At 35.4% G+C, this 16,828-nt stretch overlaps 1 protein-coding gene across 6 annotated transcripts in view; it reads right to left on the minus strand.

Moving 5' to 3' along the window:
• The window catches only part of LOC134224891 (vacuolar protein sorting-associated protein 16B), a 92,707-nt gene extending 80,238 nt beyond the window's left edge, over nt 1–12,469 (minus strand). For 2 of the 6 annotated variants that reach the window (XR_009983097.1, XR_009983098.1), the window contains exons 1-4: nt 12,266–12,464; nt 11,670–12,187; nt 11,578–11,605; nt 11,368–11,515 (exon numbers count right to left, since the gene is read on the minus strand). Coding sequence is in view for 3 of the 6 variants with exons in the window: in XM_062704536.1 (XP_062560520.1) it covers nt 11,368–11,515; nt 11,578–11,605; nt 11,670–12,187; nt 12,266–12,334 (763 nt within the window). In the remaining 3 variants the exon portion in view is untranslated. Of the gene's footprint in view, nt 1–11,367; nt 11,516–11,577; nt 11,606–11,669; nt 12,188–12,265 lie in introns of all 6 variants that reach the window. The other 4 variants (XR_009983099.1, XM_062704536.1, XM_062704537.1 and 1 more) reach the window with 4 other exon arrangements.
• Nucleotides 12,470–16,828: the final 4,359 nt, after the last annotated feature.

Consider the following 16,828-nt stretch of genomic DNA (forward strand, 5'->3'; position numbering starts at 1 on the left):
GGTGTTTATTTGAAATATAGTCAGCAATTCCAATTTAACGAGATGTATCGCAATTCCTATACCATATACACATCAACATAATTGTATTAACACTGACTCGCGATTGAAAATTAAGATTTTGAACAAACTTTTAAAGCTTCTTCTGTTTGATGGGGACATTACTTAAACGCTATTGATGAGAAAACTACTTCGAAACAATACCACTCACACTGAATACTCCGAACAATATTGAAAGAGACTATAAGAACTGTTTAGATCAGGCCTTAACAGCAGACTGTAATGACGAATAGACTGATCATTTAGGAGTAAGGATTTGTAAGGGTTACCTTGCTGGACAACTAAAATTTGTAACATCAGACAACTCTAACTGGAAGAATACAGATATCAACACGACATACTAACAAACACATTTGTTTAACCGCCTAAATACAAGGGAAGCTCTTTGTGATTTATAATTAGAATCAAAGTTAATACATATAATCAAATATTATAACCGACATCTCTCCACAGCTTTAATATTCATCATAAAAATATCCCCAACCTGCCCATACTCCTAAGGCAGTGATATACTAGCAGTATATCCCGCAAAACTTAAAACCCCCATGGGTAAAGATGTTTTGAAGCCTTATCCTTTAGTCCCTGGTGTATCATGGACGATATGAATTTCAAATTCACATCGGTGACTTGGCCCCCGGCCCCCTTATACATCAATAAAATAAAATAAAATAAAAAAATAAACAATTAGATACATCATCATTTTGTTTAATTGTAGACATTTTGGAAATTAAATTTTCAGCAGTAACTATCGATGCGCAGTGGGTTTTTACTGCGTCTAAAATTTCTGCGAGTGTCTGATTATCTGTTACTACCTGACGGGCTTTACCAGTCAAGCGTGTACGGACGAACCGAACAACGGTTGTTTCCGCGGCATTCTTTTGGACTGCAGTTGCATCCGCAAAAGTTTCTTCTACACTAGAATTGAAAAGCGTCACTGCGTCAAGAAATGTTGTAAGGTGCTCTGCCGAGCCATCATAAGTTTGGACTAAAGCAGTTTTCAATTTCAAGTCAACTTTAGGTGAAGCCATTTTTTCAATATTCACGGATTCTGCTTCCTCACCGTTTTCCCTAATCTTTTGTTTTATTATTTGGTTAATTTCATAAAGAGCGTCCCTAGAAGCTTTTATAAAGAAATGAAGTTTCTTCTCTGGAATTTCCTTTTCATGAATAAGTAAACTTTCTTCTATATTTGAATATAGTTGAATTGCCAAGAACAGTTTTTCCTGAAGGGTATTGGTCCTTATTCTATTATTTTTCGATTTTGATAAGTTCGTTTGTAGTTTAATTAAATATTGTACGTTATCCTCTAAGTCTTCGAACATTTAAAAGATTACAAAATTTTACACTGGATATTACTAAAAAAAATTTTTGTTTTTTTTTTGTTTTTATTACTTACATATTAATCGCTAATGATGTGTAGATGTAAAACAGCTGGTTCCATCAGTATGCCATTCGTTGCTCTCGTCATTCTGGCACCGCTAATGTTCGTATGAAATGTACATGTTGTTCTCGTCATTCCGGCACCGCCATTTTTCGCATATTTTGCACCAGTACACTGCGCGGCACAATTTTACATGAAGTCATGTGTTTATAAACGTTTGTGTTTCTGTTCGCGCACTCTTGTATGGATAGTTCCGCTCACACTGGATGCACTTCAAATTCTGGATATGTCAGCTACGCTTTTGGCTGCTTTGAGAGCCTGCACCCAGGGCTGGTAGCGATGAATGCCGTTCAAAATAGTGACTTTAGTGACCAACGATGACAAAAAAGTGACCAAATAGTGACTTTTCAATTACAAATAAAAAGTGACCAAAGAGTGACTTTTGTATGTTGTTTTGAACCGGGTATATTGCCGTCATACGCATATTTGTCCCATGTTTGCTGGGATTCCCTATATACATGGGACAATTATGCGTAAAACGGCAGTATAGAACTACAAGTTGCATTAGCATTGTTAATTCGTAGATTGCAAACTAGTGTGTTATTTTTGAAATCCTTATGTAGAATGCTATCAGAAGAAGTAAGAAGGGAGAGGATGAAAGCAAGAGGCCAGCGTCTGCGACACTCTCATGAGTATCACAAAATTATGTGGATGATTACAACAACATTTGTTGTTTAGTATGAGCTCGAAGTTACAGCTAAAGAATTATATAAATTTATCTTATAGATTCCTAGACTATTTGGACTCACAAAGTTTATAAATAATTGTTATTGTGGATTTACTTGACCAATGGATTCGAAGGTCGGTTCACTTGCCTGTTTCAAACGTTCCCTTTTCCAGCAAGGTTTGCCAAACTCAATAAATGTTTGGTAGATTACCTTGTTTTTTGCTCCTTGTCTATCGAAACAGATGTCAAAACATCGGAAAAAGAAAGAGAAGTCCGAGGGAAACAGCAAAAAGCACGTGGCAGACTTGCCAGTTTTGACAGATTTTACTATGAAGATGGGTGTGAAGGTGAAAACGGCGATTTCAACGACCGTTCAAGGAGCGACTATTTCGAACGGTCGGGTCCAATAGGGAAATCTCGCTTAACTTTTCAAAAGGACCTAAGTAACATTTTTTTCATGAATTAATTTGAGTAGTACAATCAAAAGCTTTCATATTGGTCTGTTGATTGCGGTACTCAAATTAATTCATGAAAAAAATGTTACTTAGGACCTTTTGAAAAGTTAAGCGAGAAATCCACGTACAATATGATCATTTGTTTGAAAAAAATACAAAGTAATTAAAATGATGAAGAAATTTTTAAAATACGATTTTACCTGTTATTGAACTATGGTTTAATAACAAATTTAAATGAAGTTTTCACCGTGGCATTCTGAGAAAAATTTTGAAAATCCAATAAAACCAATCCAAAAATTCTAATAAACTTTAATTTCTAAATGGCAGACTTTAGTATCAAAATTAACTAAAAATATGTGGCCAAAAATCTCGAGTTAAAAAATCTTTTAAATCTAATTAGTTTTTTGGTTTTGTTTTAGATTTAAAAACTCCGACCAATTCATTCACCTCCACACTAGTTTTTTGGGTATCTTTTCTTAATTGTTAATAAATAGAATCACTTCTACATTTTTTTCTTCGAGACTTATCTAGAAAGGTCGCAAGGCGGATTTAACAACCATAAACGGATTTAACAACCATTTAACATCGACGCCCTTATTGCTCATTATTCTACGCAGACTATGTGGTTCTGGTACCAAAACTTCTAGATTCTGTACTCTTTACTTGAGGTTCGTATTTCGCATTTTAACAAAATTCGTGAAAAAAGATCATAGTTTACTTGACATGAATCGGAAATAACCTCACGATTTCCACAACACACTTGGAACTTTTCGGGTGCATATTTCACTAATTTAATATATTACTACCAGATCCACATTTGATTTGATTGATCATGGGTAAGATGACCGTGCACTTTGTAGTTCCGTGATTGACCAGAACAATCGTAATTGCACAGGGAACCAATGGATAGAAGCATGGGATTTACTCTCCAACTTCAATGTACGCAGTCCGAGAGCTCTTGTATTTTGAATGGTAGATAACGGCGCTGGTCACGTCCTCACGGTCTATCGAGGATGGGAAGGAATTGATGATGCAGTCACTCGCCCACTGTAAGCCGAGAACGCATCTGGACTAGCCACGAGTTCATGCGGAATTTTATTGAAATCTATGGGTTTTCATGGCATAGGTTCGTCTTGGTTAACGGGTTGTTGCTAATGTGGTAGTGATGGAAAGGTGGTATATGTAAATTGGACACCAGAAACGAGCTTTGTCGCTCAGATATCGAACCGCCTGAACTAGTCAAGATGTAACGTAGAAGATAGAAATAGAATGGGCCTGGAATTGAACCCACGACCTTTTGCGTAAGAGGCAGAAGTTGTAGCCACACCATGACCACCAAGCCAGTTAACACATTTGATTTGGTTGATCATAATACACAGAGATGGCATACTCCCCAGTGCGTATCAAGAGCAAGAGATTTCGCGCACAGCACACATTTACTTTCAGTGAGAGAGGGAGTGCGCGCTGTTATGTTTCTCCACTCAAACGATACGCACGATCCCGGCTATTCCACACAGTTCGCATCGAATGTGTGCGAAAGCAAAAGTGAAAAGGAGCCAAAAATCCACGCACAGCAGATAAAATAAAATAAGAGCACAGTTAAGCGCGCAGCGCTGAGTGCGCAGAGCAGCGTACGCAGATCACACTGCGCTTAGCTATGTTTGAGATAAAGAGTAGAGTTCGTTCATTGCAGAAGACGGAAGATGTCTAATGAAGTTACTGCTATAATGAAATGTTATATAGGAATGGAAGTCAAATAAGCTACAAAACGGTGGATTTGGTGTTACACGGTAGAAGACTTTAACCATTAGGAGCTGTTCACAAATTACGTAACGGGGAGAGGATATAAGGGGAGAGATCACACCGAGCATCACGATTCATACAAAAAATGAAACCACTTACACAAAAAGTGTTACGAAGGGTGGTCAAAAATTGCCTAATTTAGCCTTACGTAATTTGTGAACGAACCCTTAGAGGTTCAAGCTCATGTCGAAAGTAAAATAATATAAATTTGAATTGATAAAACCTTGTGGTGGGTTGTGGTGGGCAAAGTTTGTACTCTCCGATTTCTTGCATTTTACTTAAATTTGGCTTTTTTCCACTGTGAAGGCAGATTCAAATGAAATGAACCCAAAATTGACTTGATTTGCGGTTCCGTTAGGGAATAATAATTCCCCAAAGAATCGAGTAAATAGGGTGCAGAAAGCGTTGCGTGATATTTTGATGTTTTTATACTTTATTATTGTGTTTTTTAATTATAGATTAAGCTCAATACCGCATGATATTTTGAGCTAATAAGACATTACCGCAGAAGTACCTTATTTTGCGCACACAAAGCCTGATTCTGTGAAAGTTTTTTTTAAACTCTTATAAAGGAAAATATTTCCCCATGCATGCGTAAGTGAACAACATTATTGTTATTATTCATTATTATTCAATGAAATTCTACTAAAAATCGGCAAAATTGGGACCTACGTGTTATTAAGGATAGCCACTGTCGTAGCCAAGCAAATCCGTCTTCCGAATTTCCTTTTACTAACGAAAACAAGCGCGGAACACCGAAGGATAATTCGCATGTTCACGCCTCAAAAACATAACACTGAATGATCGTTTATTTTCACCGTTCGAATCATCTAGAATTCCTGTCAGCCTACTGAGATTGAATTTCAAATTTCTTCTCATTAGCTTCTTAGTATGCTGGCATTTAAAATGCCAACAACGATTGAATTTCAAGTTCATTATCATTTTTTCTATTAATGTAATTTTTAAATATTTTAGTTTATTTCATTATTTTTATCATGAAATAAGAAATACGTTCCACTTTATCCATTAATGTAACCAACAAAATGCAAATGAATTTTTCAGACTCTCTTTATTCCCCACGTGTCTACTCTTTCTCTATTTTCGGTTAGGAATTTTTTTTGGAGTTGGTCACACGATAACATGAAGTTATTGTATTCTTTATTTCATACCGGTGCAGTTGTTTATATATCAATAACAGCTGTGAATTTATCATCTGTGGCTCTAAAGCATTGACGCTGTAGTGGCCATTTGGGAACATTTACTACTGCATCGTATAGTAGAAGGATTCTAGTTTCTCAAAAAAAAATGTTACTTGCAAATTTGGCTGCTATTTAAAAAAAATGCGGTATGAATCTAAGACCGTTGTATGTTCCTTATTTCGCGCATGAAAATAGGATAGTTCCTAATTTTGCGCAAAAGTGTTCCTAACTTCGCTCATGTTTGGAATTGAATATCGTTATTGGTTTGATGCAATATAATCAATTGACAAATAGAAGCATGCATCCATTGTTCAAAATATGCAGATAACGGTATCAGACAGCCGTCAGTGACCCATTCTTCAGTCGAAATGGTATGCCACTATATTTCGACCCTGGAGTTTACTTCATGAATTTTAGTTGACGCAAGTCATAATTCTTGAATATCGTTTTTTCTTAAATATAAACCATATTTTAGGAAAAAAAAAAAGGCATTGTATGATCAATGTTTAGCTGGTGTATTAAAAAAGCTTTTAATTTTCGAGACATGTATAAACGTCTTAAATTCTGCTATCTCTTACATAGGACATCTTCAAATATGTGTTTTATATAAGAAATCTTCAATATTATATAGAGATGAGTGACGTTTAACGCTCACACACTGATGTGCAATTCGGCATGTGTAAATACATGTTTGTTTTCCTTCTGCTCATAACCTCAAAATTGATCGAGTCATCACAATGGTTGCGAAGGAGTCAAAAATTATATGGAAATATACTCATTTTTACCCAAACTTTGCTGAGTAGCACCATCTAGGAGTGTTTGTTTTCCTTTTATCGCCACTCACACATTCGGACGTGAGAATCTCAATACATTATCTAAAAAGCTGCTGTAGTTTTATCCTCGACTTAAGTTTAGCATCATTAGCATTAGTCAATGTCGGTGGTTATACGCTTAAAAATTAGATAAAAAGCGTATGTGAATGAACTCTTCGGGTTCTATTCAGTGTAAAACTGTCCAGTGCATTTTATTGCTTTTGTTTCATCAGAATGTTGCAAATGAAACTACGTAACAATAATAAACGTAAACAATAATCACTCTCATATGCCTAATTTCGCGCACAAAGCAAAAGGATAAATAAACACAAAATACATAAAATTTCACACTTTTCAATAGTACGGATGAATGAACATATCCAACTGAGCATAATGGATACAAATATTTCCAAAAAGTAGCCAGTTTTGTACAGTAAAATCATTTGTTTACTTGGGTCATGTTCTTCGTCTCTGTGCTAAGCACAAGCAAATATGGCGGTCGATGGGAGGACCAAATTGAAATAATTTTTTTTTATGTCTTTATTATAGAGGTTTGCAGCCCTAGGCTGGCTCACCTCTTGAAAATAATTTTATTTGGGGTACTAAACCAAGTTTGTTTTTCAAATTCTTTCGTGAAAAACATTCAACAACAATGATATTTTGATATCCTCCAGATTTTTCAATTTTGACTGGTACCCAAAAATTGAAAAAAATTAATGATTTTATAATGCGCGAAGTTAGGGCGCGCGCGAAATTAGGGCACATCACGGTAGAAGAAAAAGAAGAAGATAATAATTGTGCCTCCACATTATGCTTCCAGGAAATTTGACGGCATTCAACCTTGTTGTCACGTTTGAAATTAAATTAGTTTTAACCAAAAGTCAAAATTATCGGAAAAACAGTAAAAGCGCAAAAGTCCATTTCTTCAACGTTTAGAATAATTATCATTTCATTTCTAATTCAAGAAAAAAAAAATGCAAATGTCGTTTACTTGCATTGAATTATAAAGACATTTCTCAAACCACCCCATGTGGGACCTTTATCTTTACGAAAATAATCCATTGGCAAAGACACCAAACAAGCAAACCAACTTATTGATCGACGCTCATACTACACTTAGCACGCCGATTAATTAGCTTTTTCTTTAACACTGCGAGAGCACAGAAAAGTGCACGCAGCAGTGTACGCGCAGCGCTGCGGCACTGAGCCATCATTTGCTCCCGCTCAGATACGACGCAGAACCGAAGGCAGCCATTCGCAACGCAGCAGCTCTCACATCAAATGTTTAGTTGCTCACACAAACCTTCTCTCGCGCAGCGTCATGGAGCTTGGGAGTGAGTGGTTGGTTTTGTTCGCAGTAGTGAGAAACAGCGCTCTACACACAAATCGTTGGAAGATGTGTGCTCTGCGTGGATCGTGCGTGTGCTATGCCAACTCTGAATACCTAGGTACAAATGATTTTTATTTTAAAACTTTTTTACAACAGGCAATGCAAAAATAGTGACTTTAGTGACCATTATCCAAAAAATAGTGACTTTAGTGACTTTTGGATGTAAATAGTGACTTTTTAGTGACTAGACTCATAATAGTGACCAAGTCACTAAAAAGTGACTCGCTACCAGGCCTGTGCACCCGCGCGTTCTTTTTGTAAATCCGGTATATCGTTATCAACAATTGCAGCATAACGATTACAATTATAATGTTCAACTTCACTTCATGTTCGGCGTGACGTTCTTCATGACAATTCAACTGGTTCAGGATCTGAACCTGGGGATCACCACTGTTTTTCGCTTCTTTTGTTTCGGTAGTTCCCATTTTTATTACTTACATATTAATCGCTAATGATGTGTAGATGTAAAACAGCTGGTTCCATCAGATACCATTAACAGAAAATAGTAAACATCTCACAGCCTTTTCTTCGAGCACAGGACACTACGAATTTAACAGATTGCCGTTTGGGTTAAATATCAGCCCAAACAGCTTCCAGAGGATGATGACCATTGCACTAAGTGGTCTCCCTCCGGAATGTGCAAAAATGATGATATAATTGTCATCGGATGTTCCATACAACACCATATCTCGAATCTACAAGAAGTATTTCAGTGCTTAAGAAAACACAATCTGAAATTAAACCCAAGTAAATGTCAGTTCTTCAGAAGTGAAGTTACCTTTTTAGGACATCACGTATCCGACATTGGCATACAACCTGATAAAAATAAATATGAAACTATTTTAAATTATCCAGAACCAACCAATTCAGATGAAACACGTCGATTTGTTGCTTTCTGCAATTACTATCGACGGTTCATCCCTAATTTTGCTCATATTTGCAGTCCACTGAATATGTTACTCAGAAAAAATGTTTTATTTAAATGGAATACTGAATGTCAAGAAGCATTTAAAACCTTAAAAGCATGTTTAATATCTCCAAATATACTCCAATATCCTAACTTTCGAGAAGAATTTATACTGACTACAGATGCCTCGAAAGTAGCCTGTGGAGTAGTGCTTGCCCAAATACACAATGGTACCGAATTGAATAAATCTACAATTGAAAAAGAGCTTACTGCCATTCATTGGGCCGTGCTATATTTTCGACCATACCTTTATGGGAGACAGTTCACTGTACGAACCGACCATCGCCCTCTCGTGTATTTATTCTCCATGAAATAACCTTCATCCAAACTCACTCAAATGAGATTGGATTTAGAAGAATATGATTTCAAAGTCGAATACATAAAAGGAAAAACTAATGTTATATCTGACGCACTTTCAAGGGTACAAATTAATACAGAATCTCTCAAAAACATGTACGTTACAACACGTGCAATGACTAAAGAAAAAAAGTTTAAGTTTAATACTCAACAACAGGAGCCTGATCAACTCCATGTTTATGAGACATTGAACAACTATGAAGCTTTTGAATTACCAAAATTATCATTCTGGTACGATATGAATAATTTAAATATTTTACTATACAAGAAAAAATTCACAGGAGAGTTGGTCTTAGGGCGCAACCTCCAAATGCATAGAAATAAAATAAATAAGTTGCAACAAATATTTCGAACGATTGAGGCCTCAGTCGCAAAAATGAACGAACGTAAAAATAAATCAAGGAATACAAGCACAATTCAACGAATAGCTATAGCTAAAAATGATAACATTTTCAATTTAATGGATATGAACTCATTCAAAGAACTAGGTAATACAATTCTTCGGAGTTGTACCATATTAATTTATGAAAAGCCAAAAATATTGACGAACATTAACGAAATCGAAAACGTTTTAAAGCAATATCATAATACACCAATAGGAGGACATTTAGGTATTAATCGACTGTACAAGAAGATTAAGGCAATGTATTCCTGGTTGAACATGAAACAGACAATTTCAGAATACGTGAAGTCTTGCTCTTCATGCTTATCGAATAAACATTTCATCCCAGTTAAAACACGCTCTATCATAACAACTACACCAATACAACCTTTCGACGTTGTATCGATAGACACGGTAGGACCGTTTCCATTATCTGTCAACGGAAACAGATATGCCCTGACAATGCAGTGTGATTTCACTAAGTATGTTATAATTGCACCAATAACTGATAAATCTGCGTCAACTGTGGCAAGAGCTGTTGTAGAAAAATGTATACTTGCTAATGGTCCAATGAAAAATATCCGATCAAGGTACGGAATTTAAAGCCGTTTTTGATGAGGTTTGTAAAATGTTAAATATTACGCACAAAACTTCCGCTGCATACCACCCACAGACAATAGGCGCGTTGGAGAGGAATCACAGGTGTTTTAATCAGTACCTGAGAATTTTCTGCAACGATAGAAATAGTGATTGGGATAATTGGATACCGTATTATAGTTTTTGTTATAATACAACTCCAAACCTTGATCACAACTACACACCGTTTGAACTACTTTTTGGTCGAAAAACTAATACTTTTGAAAGCATGTTATCAGAAATAAGCCCATTGTATAATCATGAAGCATACGATAAAGAAATGAAGTTTAGATTGCAAGTAGCACACGCAAATGTTTTGGATGCCATTCAAAAAAGTAAAATCAAACGTACCATTAAAGCAAATGAAAATATTCAAGAAAACGAAATAAAAGTAAATGACGTAGTTTACCTTAAATTAGAAAATCGTAATAAATTGGATGAAGTTAACGAAGGTCCATATAGAGTAATTCAAGTAGAAGTTTCAAACGTAACTATTAATGATTGTAATAACAAGTGTCTTACAGTTCATAAATCTAGACTTGTGAAATTCAAATAATATAATAATACATAACTCTTCCTCAGGGGAAGGAATGTTTCGAAAAAAAAAGAAGAAAAGAAATTGTCATTTTATACTATGTAGATTTAAATCTGTGAAAGGTCTTTGGAGTCTAGTATAAATTATTCCTGTTCTTCCTTTAGGGGGATGGTGTAACGTGTGCATTTCACATGGCAACAAACCTCAATGCAAATACATCGTGAGAAAATATAATATTCCTAGGCCATCGAACTGCTATTGCAACAAATGCAATACGTGCACAAAGTAGTTCGATGACTTTCAATAGACATGATCATATTCCACATCGGCAATGGTTTACCCATTGCTGAGATAGCAAAGCAAAGGCCATTACTCGCCTTCTCCATTTGGCTACTCTCTTATCAACTTCGTACTCTCCCTAAATTCGCTCACGATATCAACCAGAGAATGACTCCAAGAACCTTCCGTAGGTAAACCTGTAACTCGATAATAAATGAATAAAGACAGTTCAATTTGAACATTCAACCAGCGCATTTCGATCGCCGAAGCAAGGGAATATCACCTCCGGAGTAAGAACATAACAGTCGTAGACTGGAACTAGAATCAAACTTACTATACATATATAAAAAAAATACTAGAAAGGTAAAAAATCGATAATTTCCATACCTAGTAGATTGATATAATTTGCAACCAAACCAGCGTAAAAACTATTTGCTCCGGGCTGTGAGAAGTAATCACAATAGATTTTTTTCAGTCTTTGTCGTTTGAATTCAATGTTTGAAGTGCTTCGTACATAGATGGAAAATTGCAGCAACTGGAACGATTCACGCATGAGGTTAGTACATCGTGATGTTTGCATTCAAATATTTAACTTACACTTGCTTCATGATGTCTACCAAGGTACCTAAATTGAAAATGTTACCAACGTTAAGAGTCTGTTCGCGAACGATCATTTCTTGTCTACTTACGTTAGCAAGTCTGTGCATTCGGTAACCTGTAGTCTCAAGGCCAAGTAGTTTATATAATGATTCACTGCACCCGGCCTTGTTTGTAGTAATCGATAGAGCAATTTCTTCTTCAATGTACTCTCCAAGAAAAGCATAACTTTCAGTATAGCGTTTCCATTCCCACTGGCTATGGCTTCGTCCAGTAATGATTCCTTCTCATGCAACGATCTGAACATTTCCAGTGAACAGCATTTTCCTAGAATAAGCTTGGCTACTACGAACGAGGCCGAAGGAGCAAAGTTAAATTCCTGCATTTTTTTCCGAAGCCATTTCACCTCCTCCTCCATGCCGATTCCCTTCGGCAGGGGAATCTCTTTGCGGGACTGATCTTCTAATATGGATGTAAGATCCGCTTCCGAGATTACCAAATGCAAGGGCAATTCATTTTGGACATAGACGTAGTTGACTTCCGATGCGGTATCGTCACCAAACAGACTTCGCCGGTTTCTAGATCCGTTTGGGAGTTCAAGAACAGCCACCTGTTAACAGGGAATAGGTAAATAAAAATACGGTTGACCTGTTGAGCAACGATTTAAAATATACAAAAATTAACTCACGTCCTCCTCATCGAAGTTGAAAGATTTATTACTAGAGTCGTTCCAGTAATCATCATCTTTCGATTCCATTTCGGTTAATAAAGAGTCATTGGAATAAATTAAACTTTAATCACAGAAGAAACAAAACTAGACCCATCGCCCATCAGCAGATTCCATTAGGCTTTCAGCGATCGTGTACGTACACGCACGTTTCACTCACACTTTTACTCGGTTTGTTTGCAGCCACGAGCAGCTGTCACGGCGGTCACGGCAAAATCAAATGGGATTGTTTGCAACCACGAACCTGCGTTCGTGTTGGTGAGAAATGTCGGCGAGACCAGAGTCTATTATATAGAGTTGCGCAAAGAGGATCTTCTTACACTTATTCTGAATGATCTTCTTGTTATTGTGTTTGCAACTTTCATTTTTGTTCAACCCTTAAAGTGACTTCACGGGAGTGTTCACTGCTAAAGTTTTTTATTTCGATAACCAAGTCACCCACAGAGTGCAAACACGTTAGTTTCTTGTTGCTACTTTATTAAGGGGTGTATTGAAGTTTTTTGAAGCTGTTTCTAGAGCCAATCTAATACATATCAATTCATGCGTTTTAATTCGCCATAATAATCATTAGGCGATAACAATACTTCCGCCTTACCAACAAGCATTTGTTTACTTTGCTCGATAGGTAGACGGTTTGACAGTTCAATAGGTAGATTTGGCTTCACTCTTTGCGTAACTCTATATATAATAGACTCTGGGCGAGACCCTAATGGAGTGCACAACATTAATAACATCTCATGTGTCAGGGCGGGAACCAGGGTGGCCAGTTTATATTTTGGTAGAGAGCGATTCCAAGCAACAGCATCAACATTTAAGAAAATTTTTAATTCATGATTTTCTATTGAGTTGAAACTTTGCACAGTTTTTCAATTTCATCTAAATCGTCAGTTTTCGATATCAAATCTTCATATTGAGTCACGACTAACTTTTCAAAAGGGTGTATGTGAAAATGGTTCAAAAATATTTAAAAAGCTGCACAGCAAAAACGGAATGTTCGATTGTTATGATTTTTTCAGCAAAGTTAGACAACTAAATGGTGATTCTTAAGAAAATGTGCACAGTAAAAAAAAATTTTTTGCCTTTAAAAATATCATTTTTGTCACAAAAACTCAAATATCTCAAAACCCTATCTTTTTTCGAACGTATTTTTTTTAGGGAAAACGGTCCATTATATTAGCTATCTGGTGATGGTAAACTAAAAAACAAAAAAGTTATGACATTTCAAACATTTCACAATTTTCACATATAGTAAACAAAAAAAAAATTTCCGTGTATTTTTTTTTTCAAGAATCGCAGTTTGATGCTGATTTTATTGTTAAAGGCCTTGCGTGAGTTAAACAAGTTGTTTGTATGATATTCCATATTTATGTATTCATCGATATTATGTATATTATATGTATAAATATTATATGTATAAAGAAATAAAAATGAATTAATATTATCCTAAGTATTAAATTAAATGTGGCAGTTACACAATGTTGTTATAGAAACTCTAAGAGTTTTGGGTTTGAATTTTGGTATGGGTTATGATATCATGAAAACAGTTTATTAATACTTATTTTTTATTTATTTTTATTCAAATTTTTAAAATATCGAACACTTTTGAATTATTATCAGCACAGTTTGAGTATAGTTTTGCTTTAATTTTATTTTCCGACAATGGAATGAAACAGTGAAATTTTTGGGTTCCTTGGATCGTTTTCGCGTTATTAAATTGCTCGCTGAGCTCTGAAGCCTTTATTTCGTACTCTTCAGTAGTAGTAAAACAAAATGATAATTTGGTTAAATCTTTTCTTTTCTACGATTTGCCCAATCAAAAGTTCTTTCGCAGTTTTAATTGGATGCTCACGTTCTTTGGCTAAACTTGCTCTTGTGGCCATGCGCTTTATTGTTCCTCCAATAGCATCACAAGGACCTTTGCCATGTGATGTAGCAAAAAATGCCATTCTGCATCAATTCCGTACATTGATTTAAATTGACATAGGCTCGAAAAATTTTTACGATTTTTGTACTGCGACGCTGCTCCATCAGACATGAAATATATCTTTTTGACTTCTTTATGCTTATCAACGCGTAAAAAGTTAATCATTTTTTCAATGAACAAGTTTACGGATACTGAATCGTGTCTTAAATCTGCGGAAATTATAATAAAACTTAAGTGTTCAATTTGCGTACTTCCATTAAAATAAATAACGAATGGATGAATTGTAGCTTGTTGTACGTTCCAGTGATGGGACTGCACTTCATCTTGCAATACAAAGCTGTAATTTTCAGAAAAATCACAAATGACTAAAAATTCACCATTTTGTAATGTATTTTTCGTATTTTTTAAAAAAGCTGGATTGTTCTGTTTTAATGAAATCGTGAGGGATTAAACTTTCTAATTTCAAGCAAAAATATGACACAAACTCATCTACAGGTTTTACAATAGTTTCTATGTCACACCTATCCGTGGTCACCCATTGCTCAAATAATAACTGATCAATATATTTTTCTTCAAACTCAGCGAATAAAGTATTTTCCAATGATGAAGAATCTGGACAATCCGAACAAGATCGTAGATAGCAATTTGATGTTGTATTTTCACACAAAAGACTACCAGTTAACATTTTAATATCCTTTGTTAAATTGATTCTTTTCAAACTATGTAAAAGAAGATTAATATTCTCATGGGTTGTGCACACACACATTATGTGTTCCTGAATTGGAAAGAAGCTTACATTGCCTTGGCCGAAGGCTTGCAAATGAGGAAAACCTATTTTAATATTATCGTGAATTTCCTTGAAGCGTGTGTACGCTTCTTTCAAAGTCGTCATCATTAATCGTTTTTGGATTGCTTGACGCTTTCCATCTTTTTTACTGATACATAATCTTTTGACCAGGCATAGCTCGACTTACTTCATCATCTTCAAAATATTGAACTACTATTTCTTTTGTCTCATCTGTTAATGCAGTACTAGACCTAGTATTTTTGGTTGAAAGACAGTTATTCTTCAATTGTTTTGCCTCTTTTACTGTATTTCTATTGGTTTTGAACTCATCAATGGCATCCTGAATAGACCAAGAACTTGGCAGCATCGACAAAATCAATAATTTTTCTTTCCTTGTCGTGGCTGCATTCGAGAACCTTTCCTTCATATTTATAATTACCTCATCGTAGTCTGTATTTTCCACATCATCTGGTCCTAATTTGAAGAGGTTTCTTCGTACAGCTTCGTTTATTTCACGGTATTTTTTCTCCGGGTAATAAACGTAGTCCATCTTACTCCATTTAATCGGAGTCACTTTTATCCCAGCTATGCCCTCGTTAAAGCGTTCGATGTTGACCTTTTGGATACACTCATCTTCCGATTGATTTGTTGAAACAGATTTCGCTGATGGTACGGTGGCAAGGCTCTCAGCACTTAATACTTCTGGTAATTCCTCAGTTGTTGTCGATACATCTGGCAATTCCTCAGTTGCTGTCGTTTTCGAACTTCCTGCGCTCTGCTCAACCGATGATATACAGATTGCTCTTTTGTCAACGTTTAGACGGCAGGACGTGCAAATGCGTAAATTTGTATTCAATGTGGACATTGGAGCATAACCAGTCGCTTTCAGTTTATCTATGGTGCTTTCGGTGAGATTTCGTAACTCTTTTGAACACTTTTTTCCATCAAACGGCCTACAACAGTCGAGAAAGCGGCTACTCATGTTGTTCGTAATATTTCAATAAACAAAATCACTTTTAAGTTTTTACTGACTAGTTTGGTGTCATTTGCTTGACTGAAGAAAAAAATTACTATAAGATCTTTAACAACCTTAGTAGTAGTAATTTTTTGCTTTTTCGTGAGCATTGTCATGGTATGTACCTATCATGCATTTGTTGTTGTTGAAGATACCCGTTTCCTCCCGATCATAAAGTCTATTCTCTAAGAGGTATATTTTTTGCAGGTAAACTATAGACGTACACGTGTATATAAATCTTTGATTTTGCAGCTTTTGTCTTAAAAATAACATTTCTGATATGTTTCTATCAACGTTATTATCAACAGGTTTCAACACTATTAAAAGAATTTTTCGCCAGTCACGTGCAATGAAAATTATGACACTATCAATACTTTTGATCACAACACTGGATCGTGTCTAAGTTTCTTATAGATGCTATGAATAATTAAATCAAAATATCATGAAAACAACTTGTTTAAATCACGTCCCTTAACAATAAAATCTGCATCAAACTGCAATTCTCGAAATAACTTACACAGAAAAATTTTTTTTACTAAATGTGAAAATTGTGAAATGTTTGAAATGTCATAACTTTTTTGTTTATTAGTTTACCATCACCAAATTTTTATGGTAGATAGCTAATATAATGGACCGTTTTCCTAAAAAATTACGTTCGAAAAAAGATATGGTTTTGAGATATTTGAGTTTTTGTGACAAAATGATATTTTTAAAGGCAAAAAATTTTTTTTACTGTGCACATTTTCTTAAGAGTCACTATTTAGTTGTCTAACTTTGCTGAAAAAATCATAATAATCG

Source organism: Armigeres subalbatus, chromosome 3, assembly GCF_024139115.2.
Source record: "Armigeres subalbatus isolate Guangzhou_Male chromosome 3, GZ_Asu_2, whole genome shotgun sequence".
Classification (NCBI taxonomy): domain Eukaryota; kingdom Metazoa; phylum Arthropoda; class Insecta; order Diptera; family Culicidae; genus Armigeres; species Armigeres subalbatus.